The following is a 20,834-nucleotide window of genomic DNA, read 5'->3' on the forward strand; positions in this document are numbered from 1 at the left end:
TGAACTTAAATTTCTGATTACTTTTTGGGAAAATGTTAGTGACACCAATTTGTAAGAGCTCATCAGAGTCAATGCAGAGCTGCTTGACATTGGGTGAAAATAATAACATGCCTTTATGACATCATTACTGCATTCTCTTGATTACTGCAGAGAGATTCTATGGAGTAGACCTTGTATTTATCAAGTCCAAATTTTGTTTATAGATTGTGACAAAACCCTAATTAAAACAGAAGCCTTCAAAATCTCAATTTAGATTTAACCAAAACAGACAATGAGAATTATGAAAAGCGAGTTCTCAGTAATTTAAAATCTTTCTGTCACATTCAAAATACGGAGCTGGTGAAGTACTTCTGCCTTTACTTTCCATTGGCACTGAGTGAGCACATGGTGGTCTGAAAATCTACAGTTTAAGGACAGAAACATAGAAAACCTACAGCACAATACAGGCCCTTCGGCCCACAAAGCTGGGCTGAAGATGTACTCACCTTAGAAATTACCTAGGGTTACCCATAACCCTCTATTTTTCTAAGCTCCATGTACCTATCCAGGAGTCTCTTAAAAGACCCTGTTGTATCCGCCTCCACCACTGTTGCTGGCAGCCCATTCTACACACTCACCACTCAGTAAAAAACTAACCCCTGACATCTCCTCTGTACCTACTTCCAAGCACCTTAAACCTGTGTCCTCTCGTGTTAGCCATTACACGAGATGATTTACTTGAGATTGCTATACCCCAAGACATTATTTATTGTATTTCTTGGTACAATTTTTCTTAAAGTCTGATAGCTTCTTGCATACTGTAAGCATTGTCTTTTGAGATGATGCTCTGGGGCCAGATGTTATGTGAATGGTGAAGTTAAATGTGTTTCTTTTAATTTCAAGTCTCACTGCACTTGTCAGCCATAGTTTTGTGAGCTTCCTGTATTAGACGGAATATATCAATGCATGCTAAACATCTAATATCTATATAACTGGAACCTAAATGCAGTATTATGAAGAGAATTGTATAACTATGTTTGTTGAGAGCAGAATGTAATATAACATCCCAGATCCCTCTGCACTTCCCTTACTAAATATTAAAGTTTGTAAAATACTTCCATCTATTACTTGCGCTACACAGAATTTTGACTCTATCAACTTAATAATAAACACAAGAGATTCTGCAGATGCTGGAGATCCAGGGCAACACACACAAAATGCTGCAGGAACTCAGCAGGTCAGGCAGCATCTATGGAAATGAATACACAGCCAATGTTTCAGCCGAGAACCTTCATCAAGACTGGAAAGAAAAGGGGATATTCATTCAATCCTGACCAGGGTCTCGGCCTGATTGTAAACAGGTTATTACTTTCTACAGATGTTGCCTGATCCGCTGAGTTCCTTCAGCATTTTGTGTGTGTGTTACTCTGTATTTCCAGCATCTGCAGAATCTCCTGTGTTTATTAATTTCCACAGATGCTACCTGATCTGCCGAGTTCCTCCAGCGATTTGTGCGTGTTGCTCCATCAACTTAAGATCATATCCTCACTCTCGAATTTTATATATTGGGAAGAAAGCTAATTCGACTTCGTCTAATCGCTCCAAAAGCTAAACTTCTCAAAGCTTTGTAAATGTAGAAGTCACATTTATTGAGATTGAATTCTTTTTTTCCATTCATCACGTTATGGTGAGAGGTCTTTATCTAGAATGTCGTGGAAGAGAAAAAATATTCTATTTAAATTCAAAGAGTATATTACTAACACCCCAGCACAGTTCAGACCTTATAATTCAGTTTGTGATCTCCTTGTCCCTAATCACGTCAAAATGTCGGATTTAATTTCTTTGCCCATATAGTCGAAAATTGGACTGCTAGACAGAAACAGAAACATTGAATGGACGAGCAGATCGATCAGCTGCGTTTTTATGTGTTTTAAATTTATTTCCGTATCTTGCAGTCAATTGCAACCTAGCAAGAACCCCGAAACACTTCACTACCTGATGGGACCATATTTCACTTCAGACAGAAATTGGTTAATCTATAAAAAATAAATTAAGGATGTTTATTGTATCTAGTCGAGAGGATGAAATTCTAATTACAAGGTTGCAGTGTCAAAATAATATATTTTCTTTGACATCCACTGACCAAAAGTTATTGCTCATGGAACTAAATTATTACAAGCCGAACTACATGAATATTTTCCCCGTGCGATCTTCCCCTGAGTGGTCCTACCGTCACTTTTGACAATCACTTCTTTTAAACACATGTCTTGGACGTTGACAGTACAGTTTGCGATGAACTCCGGAGATGAGCAATCGTCGTTCAATCGGAATTCTTCACATTGATAACATTGGATCTGAAAGCCATACCCTGAAAAAAAGTTAAGATGGATACATGGTGGATTGATGGACTGTCAAATCGGCCTCTCCGCACTTACCCGCTGAAATGACAATGAAGATGTAGAGACTGAAGTGAACCCAATAAATTGCAAGTTCAGTCACCTGAAATAATTTCATGTCTAAGACTGAAAGGCTTTGCTCGTTGGTTTCTGATCCACTTATGGCCCTTATTAACTTTTATTGCCATTAATTAACCAGTATGCGCTCCGACAGCTCACACACACTGGTTCACTGTGGTAAATTGCAAAAAAAATCTTTTAAGGGTTTCGACTATAGGAAAAATCGTTGTTAGAAATTGATTCAAACACACGGGAACACAGAGCAGAGAAAACGCAAGACAATTTTTGGTTACAGCTATTTCAGATTAAATTACTTCAGCTCCTGGGAAACTGGTTTTCCCATCAGGGGACCGAGAACGAACCCCAAGCTTACCTGTGGTCGCTAACATGCCGCAGAAAGTTGTGTATATGAACAGCTCCATTCTGTTGCACGGTGTCGTTGTACAGCGCACCGTCAGCTTCGGGTCTCAGGCGAGCTCGCACGATCCAGCCATGTCTGCGGACTGGTCCCTCGACTGAGAGCCCGAGGAAACTGAGAGTTTGGTGGAGAGACAGGGAAATGGGCAGAGGAGGCAAACATTGGCACCACGTGACAACAGTCATCTGTCACTTGGGACTCGGGAGAGATTCGTGGTACGTATTCCAGGGGAAGAGGGAGCGAGAGACAGAAAGAAAGTAATATATAACTAACAGATGCGGGAAAGCAAGCGCATTAACTGTAGGAAGAGAAGAGAAAAGGGAAGAGGGTGAAGATTAAAGTAACTGAGTCAGGCAGAACGGCTTATGTAAAATACAAACTGCAGTAGTCTATAAATATGATCGGAAGCTCAGTGATATTAGATGTACAAGTAATCTGACGAGTTTATGTGCGTAAATCTGCATTTCCTCCTCCCCAATGAATTCCCGAGTTTTCTGGAAGTAACTGCGCCGAATGTTACATCTATCGGCAGTACGTGTTCGCGAGGCTTGGAGCTTCTAAACCCAGTTGTAAAACCAACACAGTACTGCGGAATTCCGCAGTTACATGAACCGGCTCTACGAGTTCGGTTCATTCTAACGCGGAAGTCAATTGACAAAGCTGCAATTACGGTCTTCAAACAGTTAATCCTAATAAGCCTCAAAAGCGCTGCTTATCAGAATGCTAGGTGATCACCTGTATGCTTGAAAGCTTTTCCATTTGTCCCTTTCTATTGCGATCACGGCTCACTGGTCATATCCCTGCTCTGAATAAAAGTGCATTTACAATTTTGTGGGCAGCGCGCAGCTAGTCTCATTATTAACTAACTGCAGGTACAGTGCATGCATTACCCTGCAAAAGGGGCGCATCGATTCCTTGCGAGGTTAGGTGAGTCCGCCAGTCACTGAGAGGCGAGTGCGCGCACACAGAGTGGGGGGAAGTCTGCAGTTCGCGTAACCATCTCAAGCGCCAAAGGAGAACGCCTTTGAGTTTTTATGTGTGTTAACTGGATGCCCGGCCATCGCAAAACAACAAAAGTGATCAAGTATCGGGAAATGGTTCTGAAAGTTTTCTGTCGGCACGCCTAGAATTAAAAGATAACAAGGCGACGTTTGCAACACACGACAGACTCTCCTATTTAAAATCTGAAAACAAACGCATCGAGTTTATTTTGTTTTAACAAAGTTCGTACATGGAAAATATGACATTAATTTCTAAGAATGAACATCTAGATTGCACCGGGAGTTGAAGTAACACTGTTGCGAGCGTTGCGGATGTTTGCACTTGGAACATTTTTGAATCAGCCGTTTTGATTGAGTGTAGAGTCAGAACATATCAAATATACTACTTTACAATTCGATGTACAAAAGTAGGTATAAATATCTCACATCTAGAAAAAAATACGCGCCATTTGAAATTTCGCATGTTCTCCAAATACATGAGGAGAGCTCTGGTGGAAATCAGGGGGGATTGATGAGATTGAGTCAGCCCCGCCAGGTCAGGTCTCTGCTGGAAAAGGGGTTTCCATTAAAAAAAAACTTTATCAACTCCAGTAGGGATGTACGACGAAGTTGTTTAAAATAAGTAAAGGGAAAGTGAAAACTGATTATTACTAACAGTCTGGCTCGTAGCTGAAGATGCGTTCATTACATTACAGGAGATTTCAAAGAACAACTACAGTATTTTACAGATATCCCTGACATTTGTTTTACCGGACAAAACCCCGCTAAGCTTGGAATACGCGGCCATCCATTTTCTTATAAATGTTACAAGTCACCTGAGTTAAAATATACATCATCTGAACTGGGGCCGTCAATTTCCTAGGCACAAAAATTTGAGTTGTAGATAGTTTTTGCTTCCCTCCTACGAGTGGGAGTGCGTTTTAAAAATCCAATTTCCTTGAATGCGTGCCCATTCGTGGAACTGCTCTCCAGCACAGGATCTGACCCAAGCAAAAAGCGAACAAAAAAAAACAAATGCAGACAAAAATGATATTTTAACCTGTGATCTCCAACTTCCCAGCTAAAGGGTGTTAGTCCAGGCAGGATTGCACCATGTTTTAGTATGTATTGCTTTATTGTGTACAAATATATTTCTCAATTTACAAGAAAAGAAATTCAGTATTTATACAGTGCAAAATAGGTTTCCTTTAAATTTAATTCACGTCATAGGAATTGCAGCAATTACCAGTTTTAATACAGTGTTCTCTGACAAGAAGTGCAATCTGCTGTGGGAAGAGCAGAGCAGAATTCGTTACTCCGTCTTAATTTTACTCAGACAGAGTTTCAAAATTGTCCCAACTGTCTTTAATTTGCATTATTATTCTTTTTGGTTCTTTGTCGCTCTACACGCCGTTAGAAGCTTGACTCGCACAAGATGAGGAGCTGTCATACAAAGAATCGCTCAGCGATTGCGAGTTGTCCACACCCGTCTTTTCGGAGGAATTCGGCGAGACTTGCTCGGGTTTCCCTGCGCTTTCTTTGTCAGTCTCGGGCTTGGATAAATATTTCTTCTCCTCTACCATGCGCAAATTGATCCTGTTGAGTTTGTCCGGCGGAACGGGCAACTTGGCGTTTGACCCTTCGCTTCTCACTTGTTTGATTTTCTGCAAATAAATCGAAATGGATTAGATTACGGTCTGAGAGAATATTTGGTCAGAAATGGATCGAGGAGTGGGGAGAGGGGACCGATGGTTTCCGGTAGCATCGTGTTGTCCTTCTAGTGGCCTTAATTTATCATAATGCAGGCACAGAGGATGCCTGCTTTCAATTCTCCCAGTTCTGGGAATAGGCCATCGCCTGGAGGAAGCCACATTCTGCGCTAGTTTTCTGAATACTCATTTCGTTCTCAGTTGCATCAACAATAAATTTGCTTTCCTCTTTTTCCCTGGCAGTCAGTCAGAGTCCGACCATCATGATGGGAACAGACACCATTTCAATAAGAATTCCTAATCAATTTTCAATAAAACCCAGCAAGTTTTAGGATAGAACTTACACACCTGTTCACTTCTATTATGAGGGGCTCTTCATTTAATTTTACTGGAGAATAATCATCTCACCGACTTATAAAAACAGATTTACTCCTCTGTCAAACACACAACGCTTCAGAGTAACGCATACCAAATGCTGCAGGAACTCAGCCGGTCAGGCAGCATCCATGGAAATGAATAAAACAGTCGCCGTTTCAAGCCTAGACCCTTCTTCAACACCCATGGTTCAAATTGCATGTCTAGTCCAAAATAAGGCTGGATTACTTCAACCATTTTAGCCACCCTGGTTAAATAATCCAATTGTGTTTATTGCCCTGATTTTGTCCTGTCACAACCATCAGAAGAATCAGGTTAATTATCACCAACATGTGCAGTGATATTAGTTAACTTTGTGGCAGCAGTACAATGCAATGTATAACATAGAAAGAAAAATAATAAAAATAATAAATCATTTGCAGTAAGGTTATATATATAATAGTTACATTAAAATGGTGCAAAACAAACAATTAAAAAATGAGGTAGGGTTCATGGATCCGATGTTCATTTAGGAATTGGGTGGCAGAGGGGAAGAAACTGTTCCTGAATCACTGAGTGTGTGCTTTTAGCCTTCTGTGTCTTCTTCCTGATGGCAACAAGGAGAAGAGGGTATGTCCTGGGTGAGAATGGTCTTTAATAATGTACACCATTTTTCTCAGACACCACCCCTTGAAGATGTCTTGCATACTTCCGAGGCTAGTACCCAAGAAAGAGCTGACTAATTTTACAACCTTAAGCAGCTTCTTTCAGTCCTGTTCAGTAGCCACCCCCAAACCATCTTTAAATATCTATCAAAAACATGGGGCCTTCAAATCTGCTTCATCTTTTAATGTGATCATAGCTAATCTGCACTGGGCTCAGCTCCTCTGCAAGAAGCTGTAGAGAGTTGTGGTCATAGCTCAGCACACTACAGAACCCAGCCTCCCCTCCACGAGCTCTCCTTTCACTTCTTGGTGACTCGGGAAAGATGTCAAAGAATCCACCCACCTCGGCCAACCTGTGTCCTCCCCACTCCCTTCAGGCAGAAGATACGGAAGCTTGAAAGCACATGCCATTCAGTCCAAGGACAGCTTCTATCCCACTGCCTTGACACTATTAAATGGACTTTTTGTATGATACGATACACTCTTGACATCACAATCAACCTCACCATGGCTTTGACCCCCCCCACCCCCGTTGTCCACCTGCACTGCATTTGCTGCGTAAAGCTGACACTTTATTTCACGTTCTGTCATTGCTTTCCCTTGTACTACCTCAAAGGACTGAGCTGATGAAATGATCTGTGTGGAAGACACTGTGTGCATGATGATAATAAACCAATTTACTAATAAATTTACCCATTTAATTCCATGTCATTTTCTGTTCCTTGATTTATCAGATATTCATCCACCTTTATTTTATACACTTGTAATATCCTGGCCTCAGGGCAGAAAGATCTAAAGATCCACGAGAGAAATTTCTCGGTCCATCAGTTTTAAATCCTGACCCTTCGCTTTACAGTTTTCCCCTTGTTTCAGACTCCTCCATTAGTCAAACCAACCCAACCTCTAACCTGCTTCTTAAGAGTGTCATCTCATTCTTCAAAACTCCATCACATAAATTTAAATAACTCTTTTATTTTATCATTTAAAGCAGGGATTCAAAACCTTTTTTATGCCATGGACTCCTACCATTAAGTGAGGGGTCCATGGACCCTAGACTGGGAAGCCCTGATTTAAAGTAAAAGGAAGAAATAATGAGCAACACTCACAAAGTATTGGAGGAACTCAGCAGGGTGGGTACCATTTAATGCCCTGTAGATGCATTAGATGCTGTCTGATCTGCTGATCAGGAATAATGCCCTACAGCAGGTGTTCCCAACCGTTTTTATGCCATAGACCCCTACCATTAACCAAGGAGTCTGAAGACCTCGGGTTTGGAACCCCTGCCCTAGACTTTGCAGAGAAATACCTGTGGTTTCTACCGATGTAAACAGTCAATCATTCGGGGCTCTTGCTGAGCTGCTTACTCCTGATCACCCTAGCAGGTTTTTTTCAAAAGCATTTCTTCTCTGGTTTCCCCATGAAATCCAGCAGTGGACAGCCAACTTCCCACAGTTTCTGAACTAGAAAACCTGCCCACTGGACCTCGACCAAGTTAGAAATGTTCAGGTTCAGCAACCTATGAACAGTAACTCAATCACGAGCTAAAGAAAACCTGCAGATGCTGGAAATCCAAGGAAGACACACAAAATGCTGCAGGAACTCAGCAGCTCAGGAAGCATCTGTAGAAAAGAGTAGAGTCGACATTTTGGGCTGAAACCCTTCAGCAGGACACTTCAATGCTACCTCAATACTTCTTTCTCTTTTTGCACTACTTATTTAATTCAATGTTTAAAATGTATGTGTATAACTGTAATTCACAGTTTTTATTATGTATTGCAATGCACTGCTGCTGCATAACAACACAACATATGCCAGTGATATTAAATCTGATTCTGATTCTAATCTTAGTTCCTTTCAATGGAGAGCTAACTGTTGTAAAGCCAAGGGATTAGTTTCAAGTATATTATGATTTAATGGAATTTAATTATATGATTTTATTTGTTTCTGGTGTTTTCCTCTTTTTACATTTTAAAATGTTAATACCAAGTAATTTTTTTTATCAGTTTTTGAACATTTCAGTGCAAGATATCTATCAACTTCAAATGAAAACAAAATACAGGAAATGAGTATTCAACAAGTCACAGGTCATCTGTGGAAAGAGAAAGTCAATGTTTCAGTTGACCAGTTTCCAACCTGAAACACCAACTTTTCCTCTAGGCAGGGTTCTCAGCCTGGGGTCCACAGTGCCCTTGCTTAATGGTATTGGTCCATGGGATAAAAAAGTTTGGGACCCCCTGCTCTAGACACTCTCTGAACTGCTCAGTGTTTACATTATCTCTTTTATTTCAGCATCAACTCTTCATATAGACCAGGGGTTCCCAATCATTTTATGCCATGGACCCCTACTATTAACTGGGGGTGGGGTCCACAGACCTATAGATGCTACCTGAACTGCTCTGTAAGGCCTTGTTGATTAAGTTTGATTCAGGAAGTTCTTAACAGACAAGCCATTGAAAGTAATTGAGGTTTTGTGTGTGGTTAAGTGGCAAGTGCAGGCATCATGCCTCTCCCAAAAATTCCGGCCAACAACTTTCTTTATTTTAATTAATTTATTGATTGAGGCAAAGATGATACAGTACTTGGACTTTGGCAGTCAAAGTGCTCTTATAACTGCTTTTGGGTCAGGCATGATCTGACAGAGACCCATGTTGCAGTCATCAGATTCAATCTATTAAATCACAATGAAATATATATAAATAGGCAGTCTTAGTGCAAGATAAAAATTTGTAGCCCCAAACAATCAATTAAAAATATTTTAAAGGTTAAGACGATAGGTGAAAAAACTACAAAATCAATGTTAAATTCCATAATTATTCCCTGAAACAAATGTTGGAACCTCACATTTTTGAGTGTATTCTCAGATTTACTCTTCAATTCTACCTGATTATGGTGGTATCATACAAAACAGAAATAAGTCCTTCAGCCTACCATGAGCAAGTACCAGTTGATAGTCAATTTAGCAATATGTGGTCAAGAACCTATTATGCTGAAACAATTCAGATGTTCAACTACAAGTTTCTTAAATGATGTGGGTTTACCTGTCTTCACCACCTTCTTGGACAGTACATTCCAGAGGGGGAAAAATACCTCATCAGAATTCAACCAAACTTATTACCCTTACCTTAACCTGTGCTCTCCAATTGTGAATGCTTCTGTCAGGAGAATAACTTATTCCAACTGAAAGCTGTATATATTTGACCAACTCACAGGTTCATTATTAGACATTTCAGCAGCGACAGGTTGCATTTTAACTTTTTTTCTGAATCACTTGAGCTGGTCACCTGATTCACAGGATGAAGGAGCTAAATGCAAGCTGGCATTTTGTGGTTCCATACTCTACAATTCCATGAAAATTCGTAAATTTAACAAAAAAATTGTAAAGGACTGTGTAAGAAAGATATTGTTCAGTTTACTGCTTATTGATTTTGTGTTACAAAAACATTTATGTTCAAAACTGACAAGATGTCTTCAAGTATTCAAACATGATAGCAGTGTTGAGCGATACAATATTGTGTAGAAAACACCCCCCCCCCCCCCCCCCGCAGGGTGCCTAAGGTTTTTGCACAATGTTGTAGTAATTTTATGTATTACACTGTACTGCTGCTAGAAAATAAAATGATTCATGTCATGTGAGTGATGATAAAGCTGATTCCAATATGGGTCTTTATTGTGGGCTGAGAGTGGGAGGGGCACAGAGAAGAGCATCATGGTTGGGAAAGGGGTAGGGAGAGGGAGAGGGGAGGGAGCAGTAAGCACCAGAGGGACATTCTATAACGATCAATAAATGAATTGTTTGGAATCAACTGACCTTGTCTGGTGTCTCAAGGCTGGGTGTGTCTGCACACTCACCACTCTCTACCCTTGGCATTTCTTCTCTGCCACCTGCCCACCACCACACTCCTCCCATGACACTCCATCCTCGCTATATATAAATAAACTTTTGCACAGAGAATCAGAATCAGGTTTAATATCACCAGCAGTACTGTAAATATTCCATTGCCACAGCTAATTAGTTGAAGATGAATTGGGCAGCAGAGTAGTATGATGAGAAGAATTACGGCCTCATAGCCACCGTGACCTGAGTTTAAAGCCAACTTCCTGTACCGTTTGTGTGCACTTTGCACATTGTCCCTGTAACTGGAGAGGTTTCCTCTGAGTAATGTTGTTCCCTTTCACATATCAAAGACATGCAGCTTGTTATGATGAGTAATACACATTAAATGGAGGAGGAACTCAGCAAGTCAGGCAGCATCTATGGAGGGAAATAAACCGTCAATGTTTCAGGTCAGGATACTTCATCACTACTCAGCCCAAAACATCGACTGTTTATTTCCTTCCATAGTTGCAGCCTGACCTGCTGAGCTCCTCCAGCATTTTGTGTGTGTTGCTCTGGATTTCCAGCATCTCAGGTTGAAATGAATATTTGCCACTGTAGTGTGTTGGTGAGACACAGAATATGGGAGAAGTTAAGTGCAAAGTGGACGGAAGTGGTATTACTGTAATAGGTTGGTGTGAACTTGATGGGTCAACAAGTCCTTTCCTGTGTTGTTTCATTGTTTCGGTCTGATTTTGCAGGTTCCTAATGAAAAGTGTCCCTGTGTGGGGGAGCCCTTTTGTAGGGTACGCAGTCTAATGGTTTTGAAGTTTCTAATGGCCACTTTGGATATTATTGGTGGGGCCATGGAGAGCAATAAGACCATTTTCCTTTAAGTATTAGGTGGCATTTGCTTCATGAACTCTAGAGAGCTCAGTGAATATAGAAGAACTAGATGTCTTTATGAAACTAGAATCCTATTTTTCAAGATTCTGTGCATTCACAGAACCATATAAAGAGACAAAGGGAGCTCCAATTATTAAAAATAACCTTAATAAATTGCAGTGATGTGATATTTTTAAAAAGTCACAAGACAATGAACAAAACCAGAAGTGTGCATTTTGATCGATATAATTTGTGAACTAAACCAGTTCTGGCACGCAATTTCAGGACCACAATCTTTTTTGTATCAACTATTTTTCTCCTACAGGCATTGTGCTCTACAAAGAGCAACAGAAGAATGGATGGTTGCTGTGCATATGGGTCAGCAGAGCAATAACTATATAAACCAAACAAGGAAGGCAGCTTAGGTCAAAGATATTGGGCAGAGCCATAACAAAACAATCTTAAAATAATTTATATTTTATTTTACGTTTATTTAGAAATACAGTGCAGACCAGGCCCACCCAGCCCAACGAGCTGCAAGGCCCAGAAACCCCCTTCCTTAACCCTAGGAAAATCACAGGATAATTTAAAATGAACAATTAACCTACTAACCGGTACATCTTTGGACTGTGGGAGGAAACCCACACTCTCCCGGGAGGAATGTACAAACCTTTTTACGGAGAATGCCAGAACTGAACTCTGAACTCCGATGCCCCGAGCTGTAATAGATCATGCTAACCGCCACACTACATTGGCACCTTCGTAGAGTTAAAAGAACACATGAAAATAACTAATACTTCACACCAAGTGAGATATAACAGAGGTTCATGTTTGGATATGGGGTAAAGATCAGAATTTTTGATATTAAACACCAATAAAATAAAATGTTTCATCCTGTATTATTTTTATATTACTGATGACAGGACATGACAAGCAGGATTTACAATTAATGGATGTATATATGAGAGAGGTAAACAACTACTAGATGATTGATTGATAGGAAATGAAAACAAGGATACATAGAAAGTTAAAAGCCGTTATCATTTGATTTCCATCATGCATTTAATTTTAGTTAGATTCCTACCTTTTTACAGTCATTACTAAAGAAACGATGCTTGGTTAACAGATTGGTAATACTGTAGAAAGTAAAAGTAATCTCACAGAAATGATATCATGCTTCTCTGGAGGCATAATCATCCCTTCATTGAGAAACTAATAAAGGGAAAGTCTGTGCTACAGCTTACCTTCAAGGTCAAACTATATAAGATTAATGAAAGAGCAATGAATTGGTGATAAAAATACACATTTTATAACCTTGAAGATTGCAGGAAGCAAAATTAAAAATAATATTGTATCCATAGATTGAAGATCCTGGAAGAAGACAATGGAGTAGGATACCATCTAATGAGTCTAAGTTTCAACATAAATGAGTGCACAATAAAACAGAGAGAGAAATCTAGGTATGTAGTAGATCGGAAGCAATGGAATACTTCATAAGGCCATTGCCATATTAAACTAGCTAAGCAGAAAGACAAAAATACATTCCATCAAAGGGAGAGGCAAGGAAAAGAACTATGCAAGATCCTTGAGCAAAGGAGAAAGATTTCAATGCTATATTTAAATCATCATTAGATTTTTTTTTGAAATGTTGTAGTACTGTTTGTTATGACAGATCCAAGATTGTTCACCAAAAAACAACAGATGTTCAGTGAGATCCAATATTCTAGAACTTCAAAAGTTTTCATAGATATTGGGGCAAATTTACTGAGGGTTTTTGTTCAAATTCTGAAGGATTTATCACAGTTTCTGTTGGAATAGTTGGATGTAATTGAATCTGAATTAGAATCAGCTTTCATAATACCAGCGTACATTATAAAATTTGTTGTTTTGTGGCAGCAGGTAGATTGCAATAAGAAATTACAGTAAGAAGAATGCATAAATAGATTAAATAAATAGTGCAAAAAGAGAGAGAAAAATAATGAGGTAGTGTTCATGGGTTCATTTCCATTCCGAAGTCTGATGTTGGAGGGGAAGAAGCTGTTCCTGAAGCGTTGAGTGTGTGAGTAATGGAGGGAGGGTCTCTACCATAAATGTTGAAAGCAAAAATGTAAAAAAAGCATAGCCAAAAACAACACAAAAATAAGATTTACATACACTTTTACAGAGAACTTAACTAAGAAACTAAAAAGAACAGTGAAAAGGGCAATTGTCACATCCTTTCAATAATTTGCATTTAGTAACACTAATTGGGTTAATGGACATTTTAAACAAAAATAAAGCCAATGTGGGGTGCTAAAGGCAAAACATGGTGTCTGGCACAAGAAGAGAAACTTTCACAAAAGGAAGCGTAGTAATCTAACTGAACCTGGATTTAATACCTGAGTGCAGTTGGAGGAGAGAAATCAGAAACCCTTCAAATATGTTACTGGCACTGAAAGTAAACAAAAAATCTGAATTAAAAACAAAAGCATGCTGCAAACGAAGCAGGTCAGGAAGCATCACTGGAAAGAAAAGTAGAGTTAGTGCACTTATTATTCTTCTTTACTTTGATTCTTTTCCCATTCAACCGCACGAGGGATAATTTAGAGAAGTAATTACTCTACCATAAATGATTGACAGGTTGTAGGAAATGGGGTGCCCGGGGAAAACTATGTGTCCCGACAAGAACGTATAAAGTTGCCAAGTATAATCTCTGAGTTTAGGATTGAATTCAGCTTGCTGAAACTGTCAAGCAGACGTATTAATGGAATGAACTGGTTTCCAAATAGTTGGAAATGGAGGAGGATGTCTTCGGAAAGAAATGATGTACACTGATCCAATGGTTTTATTTATCAGCTGTGATTAACTATCACCATCAATTGGTAATTTAGCTAAGGATAAAAAGCTTATTTAATACTTCACTACTGTTGCATAAATTAGATTAAAAATTAAAAATTGCTATTATAGATCAAAAGTATATTATTATTGCAGTAGATACTAATGGCATATGTTTAATACAGCTTTGCCCATGTGTTCAAATTGTCAATAATGGTTCATATTTTAATGTATCAATATCACTCAGCCACATTCAGTAAATTAATGGTATTTCACCATGAACCGCTCACCCAGGAAGTTGGCAAAATGAATGATGCATAACTACATTGATTTTGATTCCTGATTTGTTTTGGAGGTTGTCAAAGAATTTACTCTGATTTACCGTATATTACTGCAAAAGAATTTTGTCGCCAAATTCATGTGAGAGACTTTACTCTGTTAGGGAACAGAAATGAAGACACATTGCTCAGCATAAGGTTAATCTTTTTATTATGTATTCACGAGGAGCCGTTGTCTCGCAACTCTATCAACGTCAGATTAAACCTTAACTTTATACAGTAAATTTTGGGCTACAGCCAACAGCTAAACATACTTGGTCAGAGATTTCAAAAAGCACGATAGGTATCAGCCAGTTTGCTAACGTTCATGCGCGATACACAAAATTCAAAATGCATGTCTACAGTTAGTTCCTCTACTTACTAGACAATCTCAGGAAAGTGTTAACAATACGTCATTGCTGGCATGATCTATGTCCAGTTATTGTTAGCTCACACAAGCAAGGCAGCGACTGCCTCTTATCTTGTCACCCATGTGACCCAAGGCTTGAGCAATATCTAGCTGGTCAAGCTTGACAACAACATTTAATTCAAAATTTCATCTTAATTTTATAATGTTCTTCCACAAGGTTCTTACACTCAGGATCACAGTAAAACTTTTTTCTCAAGTATGATTTCAAAGTAATCTCAATATCTACTAAAAATAATCTGATCAGATAAATGGACATTTTATGGATTTCAGTTAATTGGTGAATTCCCTACCTTCAGTGAATATGCAATTTATCTAATGAATCTAATCTGATTATATATAAAATTTGCATTTATCTGCCACATAGACAATAAAAATACTGGAAGACATACTAGTGCACTGACAGAAATTATATTGTTGTCAACCTATACAATGATGTGAAATACAAGTAGGGCAGGTTGAGGAATGAGGGAAAAAGCTGATCAATTTCATATTGACAAAAGAGGAGTGCATAAAATATAAATGGAGTCAGTAATACTTCACATGTCTTAAAGCTAAAGTGTATAGAACAAAGAAGAGAAGAAAAGATTAATTACAGTTTACTGCTCTTTGGTTACAAACTGACTAGCAAATAGGAAAGAAAAAGGCAGGAGATTGGGACTGAGAGGAAAATTGGATCAGTCATGATGAAATGGCAGAGCAGACTTGATGGGCCAAATGGCCTGATTTATTCCTATATTTATGGTCTTATGGTCTTAAAAGTAAACAGGATTTTTTTCTCAACAATAACATTTCCACAATGTGTAAAGAGTAAAGATTAAAAAAAAGAAATCAGATCACACAAAAATATGCAGCATATTTAATTTTATATAACATTCTAGAAGAAATAACATCCTCAAATTAATTTATATTAGAATAGACATTTATTTGAACTGTGGTAGAAATTACTATTTCAGGAGTGAAAATGCATGAAGTGTACTTCAGCAGTGGGATAGTATACACCCTATCTGCACACATACCAATTGAATTATTATTTCTGAATTTATGGGGACCTTTAGAACCTCAAATATCTAAAAGCAAGGATTGCTGATGTTTGCTTTTAGATATTTGATTCTAGAGAGAGGTTAATTTCCCTTGATGCTAAAGCTTTTTTTACTTCAGTCACACATTTCCTCTACAACACTCAGCCTGAATCCAGTGTAAAGAGTCTTGGCTAATTTCTGTCCCTCATTTTTCAATTTTTTTTATATACTTACTTCCCTCGGTTCTATCACTACGACAATCATCCATGTGTAATGAAGGTGTAATGAAAGTAAATTCAGCTTTGCCACATTCTATACAGACTCAAGAAAACTGTAATAATGTAGAGTATTACTACCACTGTAAATAATGATGTATTACATTACTACCACAGTATATAAGTTTACACGAATAGAGTAATCCATAATATAAATGATATCTTTGAAAAAAAACAGAGCAACAGTATAATGGAAATATAGCCACATTTTCTGCACACAATAATTCCACAAAATCAGGAGGTGTTGACCTGTGGCTATGTGCTATCCCAGAGAATGAAAGAATGTAAATTAATCTGTGGCTCCTGTAACTAACCTGTCAGTTTATCTAACAAATCAGAAGCGAAAATAAGCTACACAAAAATCAAAACACCGCAAGGAACAGCGAAGATGTAGAAGTAATCGTAATGATTGGTCATGAGAAACTAATCAGAAATGAAAGGATAACATGTAAGCTTTAAGTTTAAATAAATTTAAGTTTAAAAAAATCCTTCTCCCTTCCTTCTCTATTCCACACTCTGACTCTTGCCTCTTCTCATCTGCCTATCATCTCCCCCTGGGTCTCCTCATCCTTCCCTTTCTCCTATGGTCCACTATCCTCAGATCAAATTCCTTCCTCTCCAGCCCTTTACTTTTTGCACCCACTTGGCTTTACCCATCAAAGTTCAAAGTACATATTAATATCAAGGTATGTATACACTATACAGCATTCAGAACTGAAGTTCACAACACCAGGCATCTGAGTGCTGCTTCTGGCTATCCTTCTTCCTTTCCCCTCCACCTTTTTATTCTGGCTTCTTTCCCCTTCTTTTCCAATCCTGAAGAAGGGCTTCAGCCCGAAACATTGACTTCCTTGGATGCTGCATGACCTGCTGAGTTCTATCAGCATTTTGTGTGAATTGCTTAATGAATTTACGTTTTAAAAATGATACAATGTAAGAAATTAAAAATACAGATAAATTAATTTATAAAGTTTTAACATAAGGTTATCTTTTGTATCCTTGGGTACTTTCCTTTAAGTTAACTATCTCACCAGTGAAGCATGCTATCCAAAGCATAGGGATCAACCTAGCATTTTTATCTGGAACTGTGACCCTGCTAGACAAAGGTATATTCTGCAATTAAAACATGTGCTGTGTGCATTTTTACCACAAAATAACAGCAAAAATTAGATTATTCAGATGATGCAAAGCACCTCTTCAGCCAACATTATCAACTTGATAGCTTTTTAATGTCATTTAAAGAAAAGTTGGAAGAAAAATTTCAAAAGCTCATCAAATAAAGCAGATATTGAATGCTTCTTTTCTGAAGTAGATTTGCTTACTGCTGTAGACCGCAAAAAACAAAGGTTGGCTTCAAATGCAACAAAGAGCATTAATAAAAAAAAAATTCTGTCTTCAGTTTTACTGGGAAAAGTCAAATGACAGTTTCGTATCTTCAAGAAATATACACACCATATTGAGTGATGAACTTGAGAGTGTTTTTTATTACTTTTAAATAAATGTACTCATTCTTCAGTGCAGCATATCTAAGCTGGAAGCCATGTACTCGGAATGAAATGCACTGTTTATGTGTTTGAGAGGAAATAGATGACTGTTTCTGAGAAGGTGAGGTAGAAATATCTATTAGCTCAGAATATTGAGTTCAGCTCATAGTTTTTGAAAATAAACTTTAATTATAGTTTTTCAGTCCACATCCTCCATTGCCATCATCTGGATTCCAGTCTTAATACCTGAAGATTCTGACTTTTTTCTCATTGCTACCATCATGTTTCTGACCTCACCCTTTATCTTATTCTTCACAATAATCATGCAACATCAGCAAAGCAAAAGAGATGGTCGTTGACTTCAGGAAGGGTGACAGGGGTTGCTGTACATGCTCCAGTTTATGCCACTGGTACTGAGTTTGCAAACTTCTGGGTTCCCAGGAGTGAACATCACCAGCAGCCTGTCCTGATCCAACCACAGAAACATCGCAGCCAAGAAAGCTGGTCAGCACCTTTATTTCCTCAGGAGGCTAAAGAAACTTGGCATGACCTCCTTGACCCTCACCAACTTTTATCTACGCACCATAGAAAGCACCCAGTCCCGATGAGCATAGGTTTAGTATGGCAACTGTTCTGCCCATGACTGCAGTTAACTACAGAGTTGTAAACACAGCTCAACACATCACATCACAGAAACCAGCCTCCCCTCCATAGCCTCTATCTACACTTCAAGCTGCCTTCATGCAACCAATATAATCCAAAAACACACACACCCTGGACATTTTCTCCCCATCCTCCTCTATTTGCAGAATATATAGAAGCCTGAAAGCATATCCCACCAGGCTCACGGCCAGCCTCCATTCCACTGTTGTAATGCTATTGAACTGTCCACTAGTACAACAAGATGGACTCTTGACCTCACAATCTACTTCATTAGGAGCTTGCCACATTGTCATTGTGTACTGCACTCTCTCTGAGACTGTGACACTTCATTCCCAAACCAGGTACTGCATTGTCTCAGTCTACTATTGTAATGATTTAATCTGCAAGTCAAGTTCTTCATTGTCCTTTAATACATGTGACAATAATAAACCAATTTATCAATTTCCATTGAATACTGTGACAAGAGTTTCTTCCTCATGGTCTCTAGTCTCTTCCTCATGGTCTTAAGTCCTCTTAAACCCCTGATTCTTGATAGCAACACATAGTTTTCAGATCTGGATATTTGATTTCTCATGTTCCCAGAGCCCAAGCTCATTTGACTTCAGTAAATGGCAAATCCAAAAAATCTACCTTGCTTGCTTCTGACACACTGGCATTTCTTTATCCAAATACATTGCCATAACAGCCAGTCCAGTGCTACCAAGCACTCATACCTATCCCCTATGCTTTGAACCTCAATCTGTTGCATTTCCCTACTCTGCTGGTCTGCTGAAAGTTTTGTCATAAACTTTGACTGCTCTCATAGTCAAGGCAGCTCTCAGCTGCAGTGGCTCTTTCACCTTTTGAGTCAGAAGAATGTTGATTAATGCTTCACTTCAGAGATCTGACCAGAAAATATAGAGTGGGCTGTATATTTAGAGATGATGTCTTTGAGATGTGACAGTTCCAATGAATGGATGTAAAAAGCCGATGACACTACTTTGAAGAAAACCAAGAGTGTTATCCCTAGTGCATGGGCAAACATTAATTCCTTAATAGACTTCATTCAATTGGTTACATTAATACATTTATTTTGTTGTGCAAAATGTCTGCCTCATTTTCTATTTTATAAAAGTGACTCATAATTGTGATTATGTGCCGTGTCATATGATGAAGTGATCATGATCTTCCATTGTTTTTGCCTTCTTCTGGGAACTGTCTTTCCAAGATGGGTGACTCTAGCCATTATCAATATTCTTCAGAGATTGCTTGCTGTCAGTGGTCGCATAACCAGGACTTGTGATATGCACCACCTGCTTCCATGGCTTCACCTGACCCTGACCGGGTGCAGGTGTGGCTAAACAGGTGCTACACCTTGTACAAAGGTGACCTACAGGCTAGCAGAGAGAGAGAGAGCTCTTTACATCAGCCCTCCGAGAGGACTCCAGGAGACTGAGGCAGTGCGTATTGAGCCTCATGGCGAGAAGGCTGCAGGATGGTGCCTGAGCCGATGTTTGACCCCTTGAGGGTGATCGAAGCACCAAAGCAAGTGCGGAAGTTTTTAGGGAGGTGGGACTTGGGGGTTGATGAGCGTGCTGTCTGTCTTTTCTTGCTTGGTTTCATGGCCACCCAGAGAACTGAAAAATTTCAGAGTTGTGTGCTTCGATAATAAATGAAGCTTTGAACCTTTGGACATCTCCTTTGTTGGAGACGAATCTCCACACGGCCACCCAAACAGTGACTATACTTCAAAAATAGTACATTAACTGTAAAATGCTTTGGGATATTTAAAAACTGGCATGAAAAGTGCTATATAATGGTAAGCCTCTATTTCTTTTCACCTTTTCAGAGCTATAGGGTCAAGCATTGATGATGATCCTTGACCATTTTATTTACTCAACAGCCTGGACTCCAGGAGAGCTTCCAAATTACAACTGCTACTGACACATTACTAATAATCACATTACTCAAGTCATTATTATAAAGTGCTGAAGAAGGGTTTACTGTTTATTCATTTCCATCGACGCTACCTGACCTGCTGTGTTCCTCTGGATTTCCAGTTTCTCCAGATGTTCCTGTGTATACAATTGTTATAAAATGTAGATTTGTACTGTAGAGTTCTGCCAAACTCCAGACTGTTATCAAGGCCCAATGGCCCCATAACTGTTCCAAATCCCTGCAAATACTTTGTGATTAATATTCTGGGTGTGCATTAACAACCATCTCCAGCAACTACATTCCTTCACTGTTTTAGATGCCAGTAAGATGGTGGCATGCTTGTACGCAGTGGGCTCTCCACATCCAACCGAAGGCATTATTCTCTTTTGTAAATGTCTTTTTTTTTATGATTGCAAGACACTGCTGGACATTAAGTACTGCAGGTCTATCATATCAGTGAATCGCTCATTAGTGGAGGAGCCAGAGGAGCTGGACTTGGGACGGAACGTGTTGCTCTCTGCTAGGGAGGCATGAGAGTTGGTGTGCAGTCTGACAGTCAGTGACTGTCTTGGTCATTTTTCTTGTGCTCCTGTTGGAGGCTGGTAAGATGGAAAGCTGCATGTCCAGTTAACTGGTTTACTGGTGGGACCAGCCG

At 39.0% G+C, this 20,834-nt stretch overlaps 2 protein-coding genes across 6 annotated transcripts in view; both read right to left on the reverse strand.

The window, feature by feature from the left end:
• The window catches only part of LOC140728606 (ly6/PLAUR domain-containing protein 1-like), a 214,805-nt gene extending 211,042 nt beyond the window's left edge, over positions 1–3,763 (reverse strand). The window contains exons 1-3 of the mRNA XM_073047594.1: positions 3,589–3,763; positions 2,809–3,151; positions 2,210–2,347 (exon numbers count right to left, since the gene is read on the reverse strand). Of these exons, the coding sequence (XP_072903695.1) occupies positions 2,210–2,347; positions 2,809–2,857 (187 nt within the window). The 5' untranslated portion in view covers positions 2,858–3,151; positions 3,589–3,763. The remainder of the gene's footprint in view (positions 1–2,209; positions 2,348–2,808; positions 3,152–3,588) is intronic.
• A 266-nt stretch (positions 3,764–4,029) lies between these two features.
• The window catches only part of nckap5l (NCK-associated protein 5-like), an 883,389-nt gene continuing 866,584 nt past the window's right edge, over positions 4,030–20,834 (reverse strand). For all 5 annotated transcript variants that reach the window (XM_073047595.1, XM_073047596.1, XM_073047597.1 and 2 more), the window contains one exon: positions 4,030–5,497. In XM_073047595.1, coding sequence (XP_072903696.1) covers positions 5,237–5,497 — 261 coding nt within the window. In that variant the 3' untranslated portion in view covers positions 4,030–5,236. The remainder of the gene's footprint in view (positions 5,498–20,834) is intronic.

The sequence above is a fragment of the Hemitrygon akajei genome, chromosome 5 (genome assembly GCF_048418815.1).
Source record: "Hemitrygon akajei chromosome 5, sHemAka1.3, whole genome shotgun sequence".
Taxonomy (NCBI): Eukaryota; Metazoa; Chordata; class Chondrichthyes; order Myliobatiformes; family Dasyatidae; genus Hemitrygon; species Hemitrygon akajei.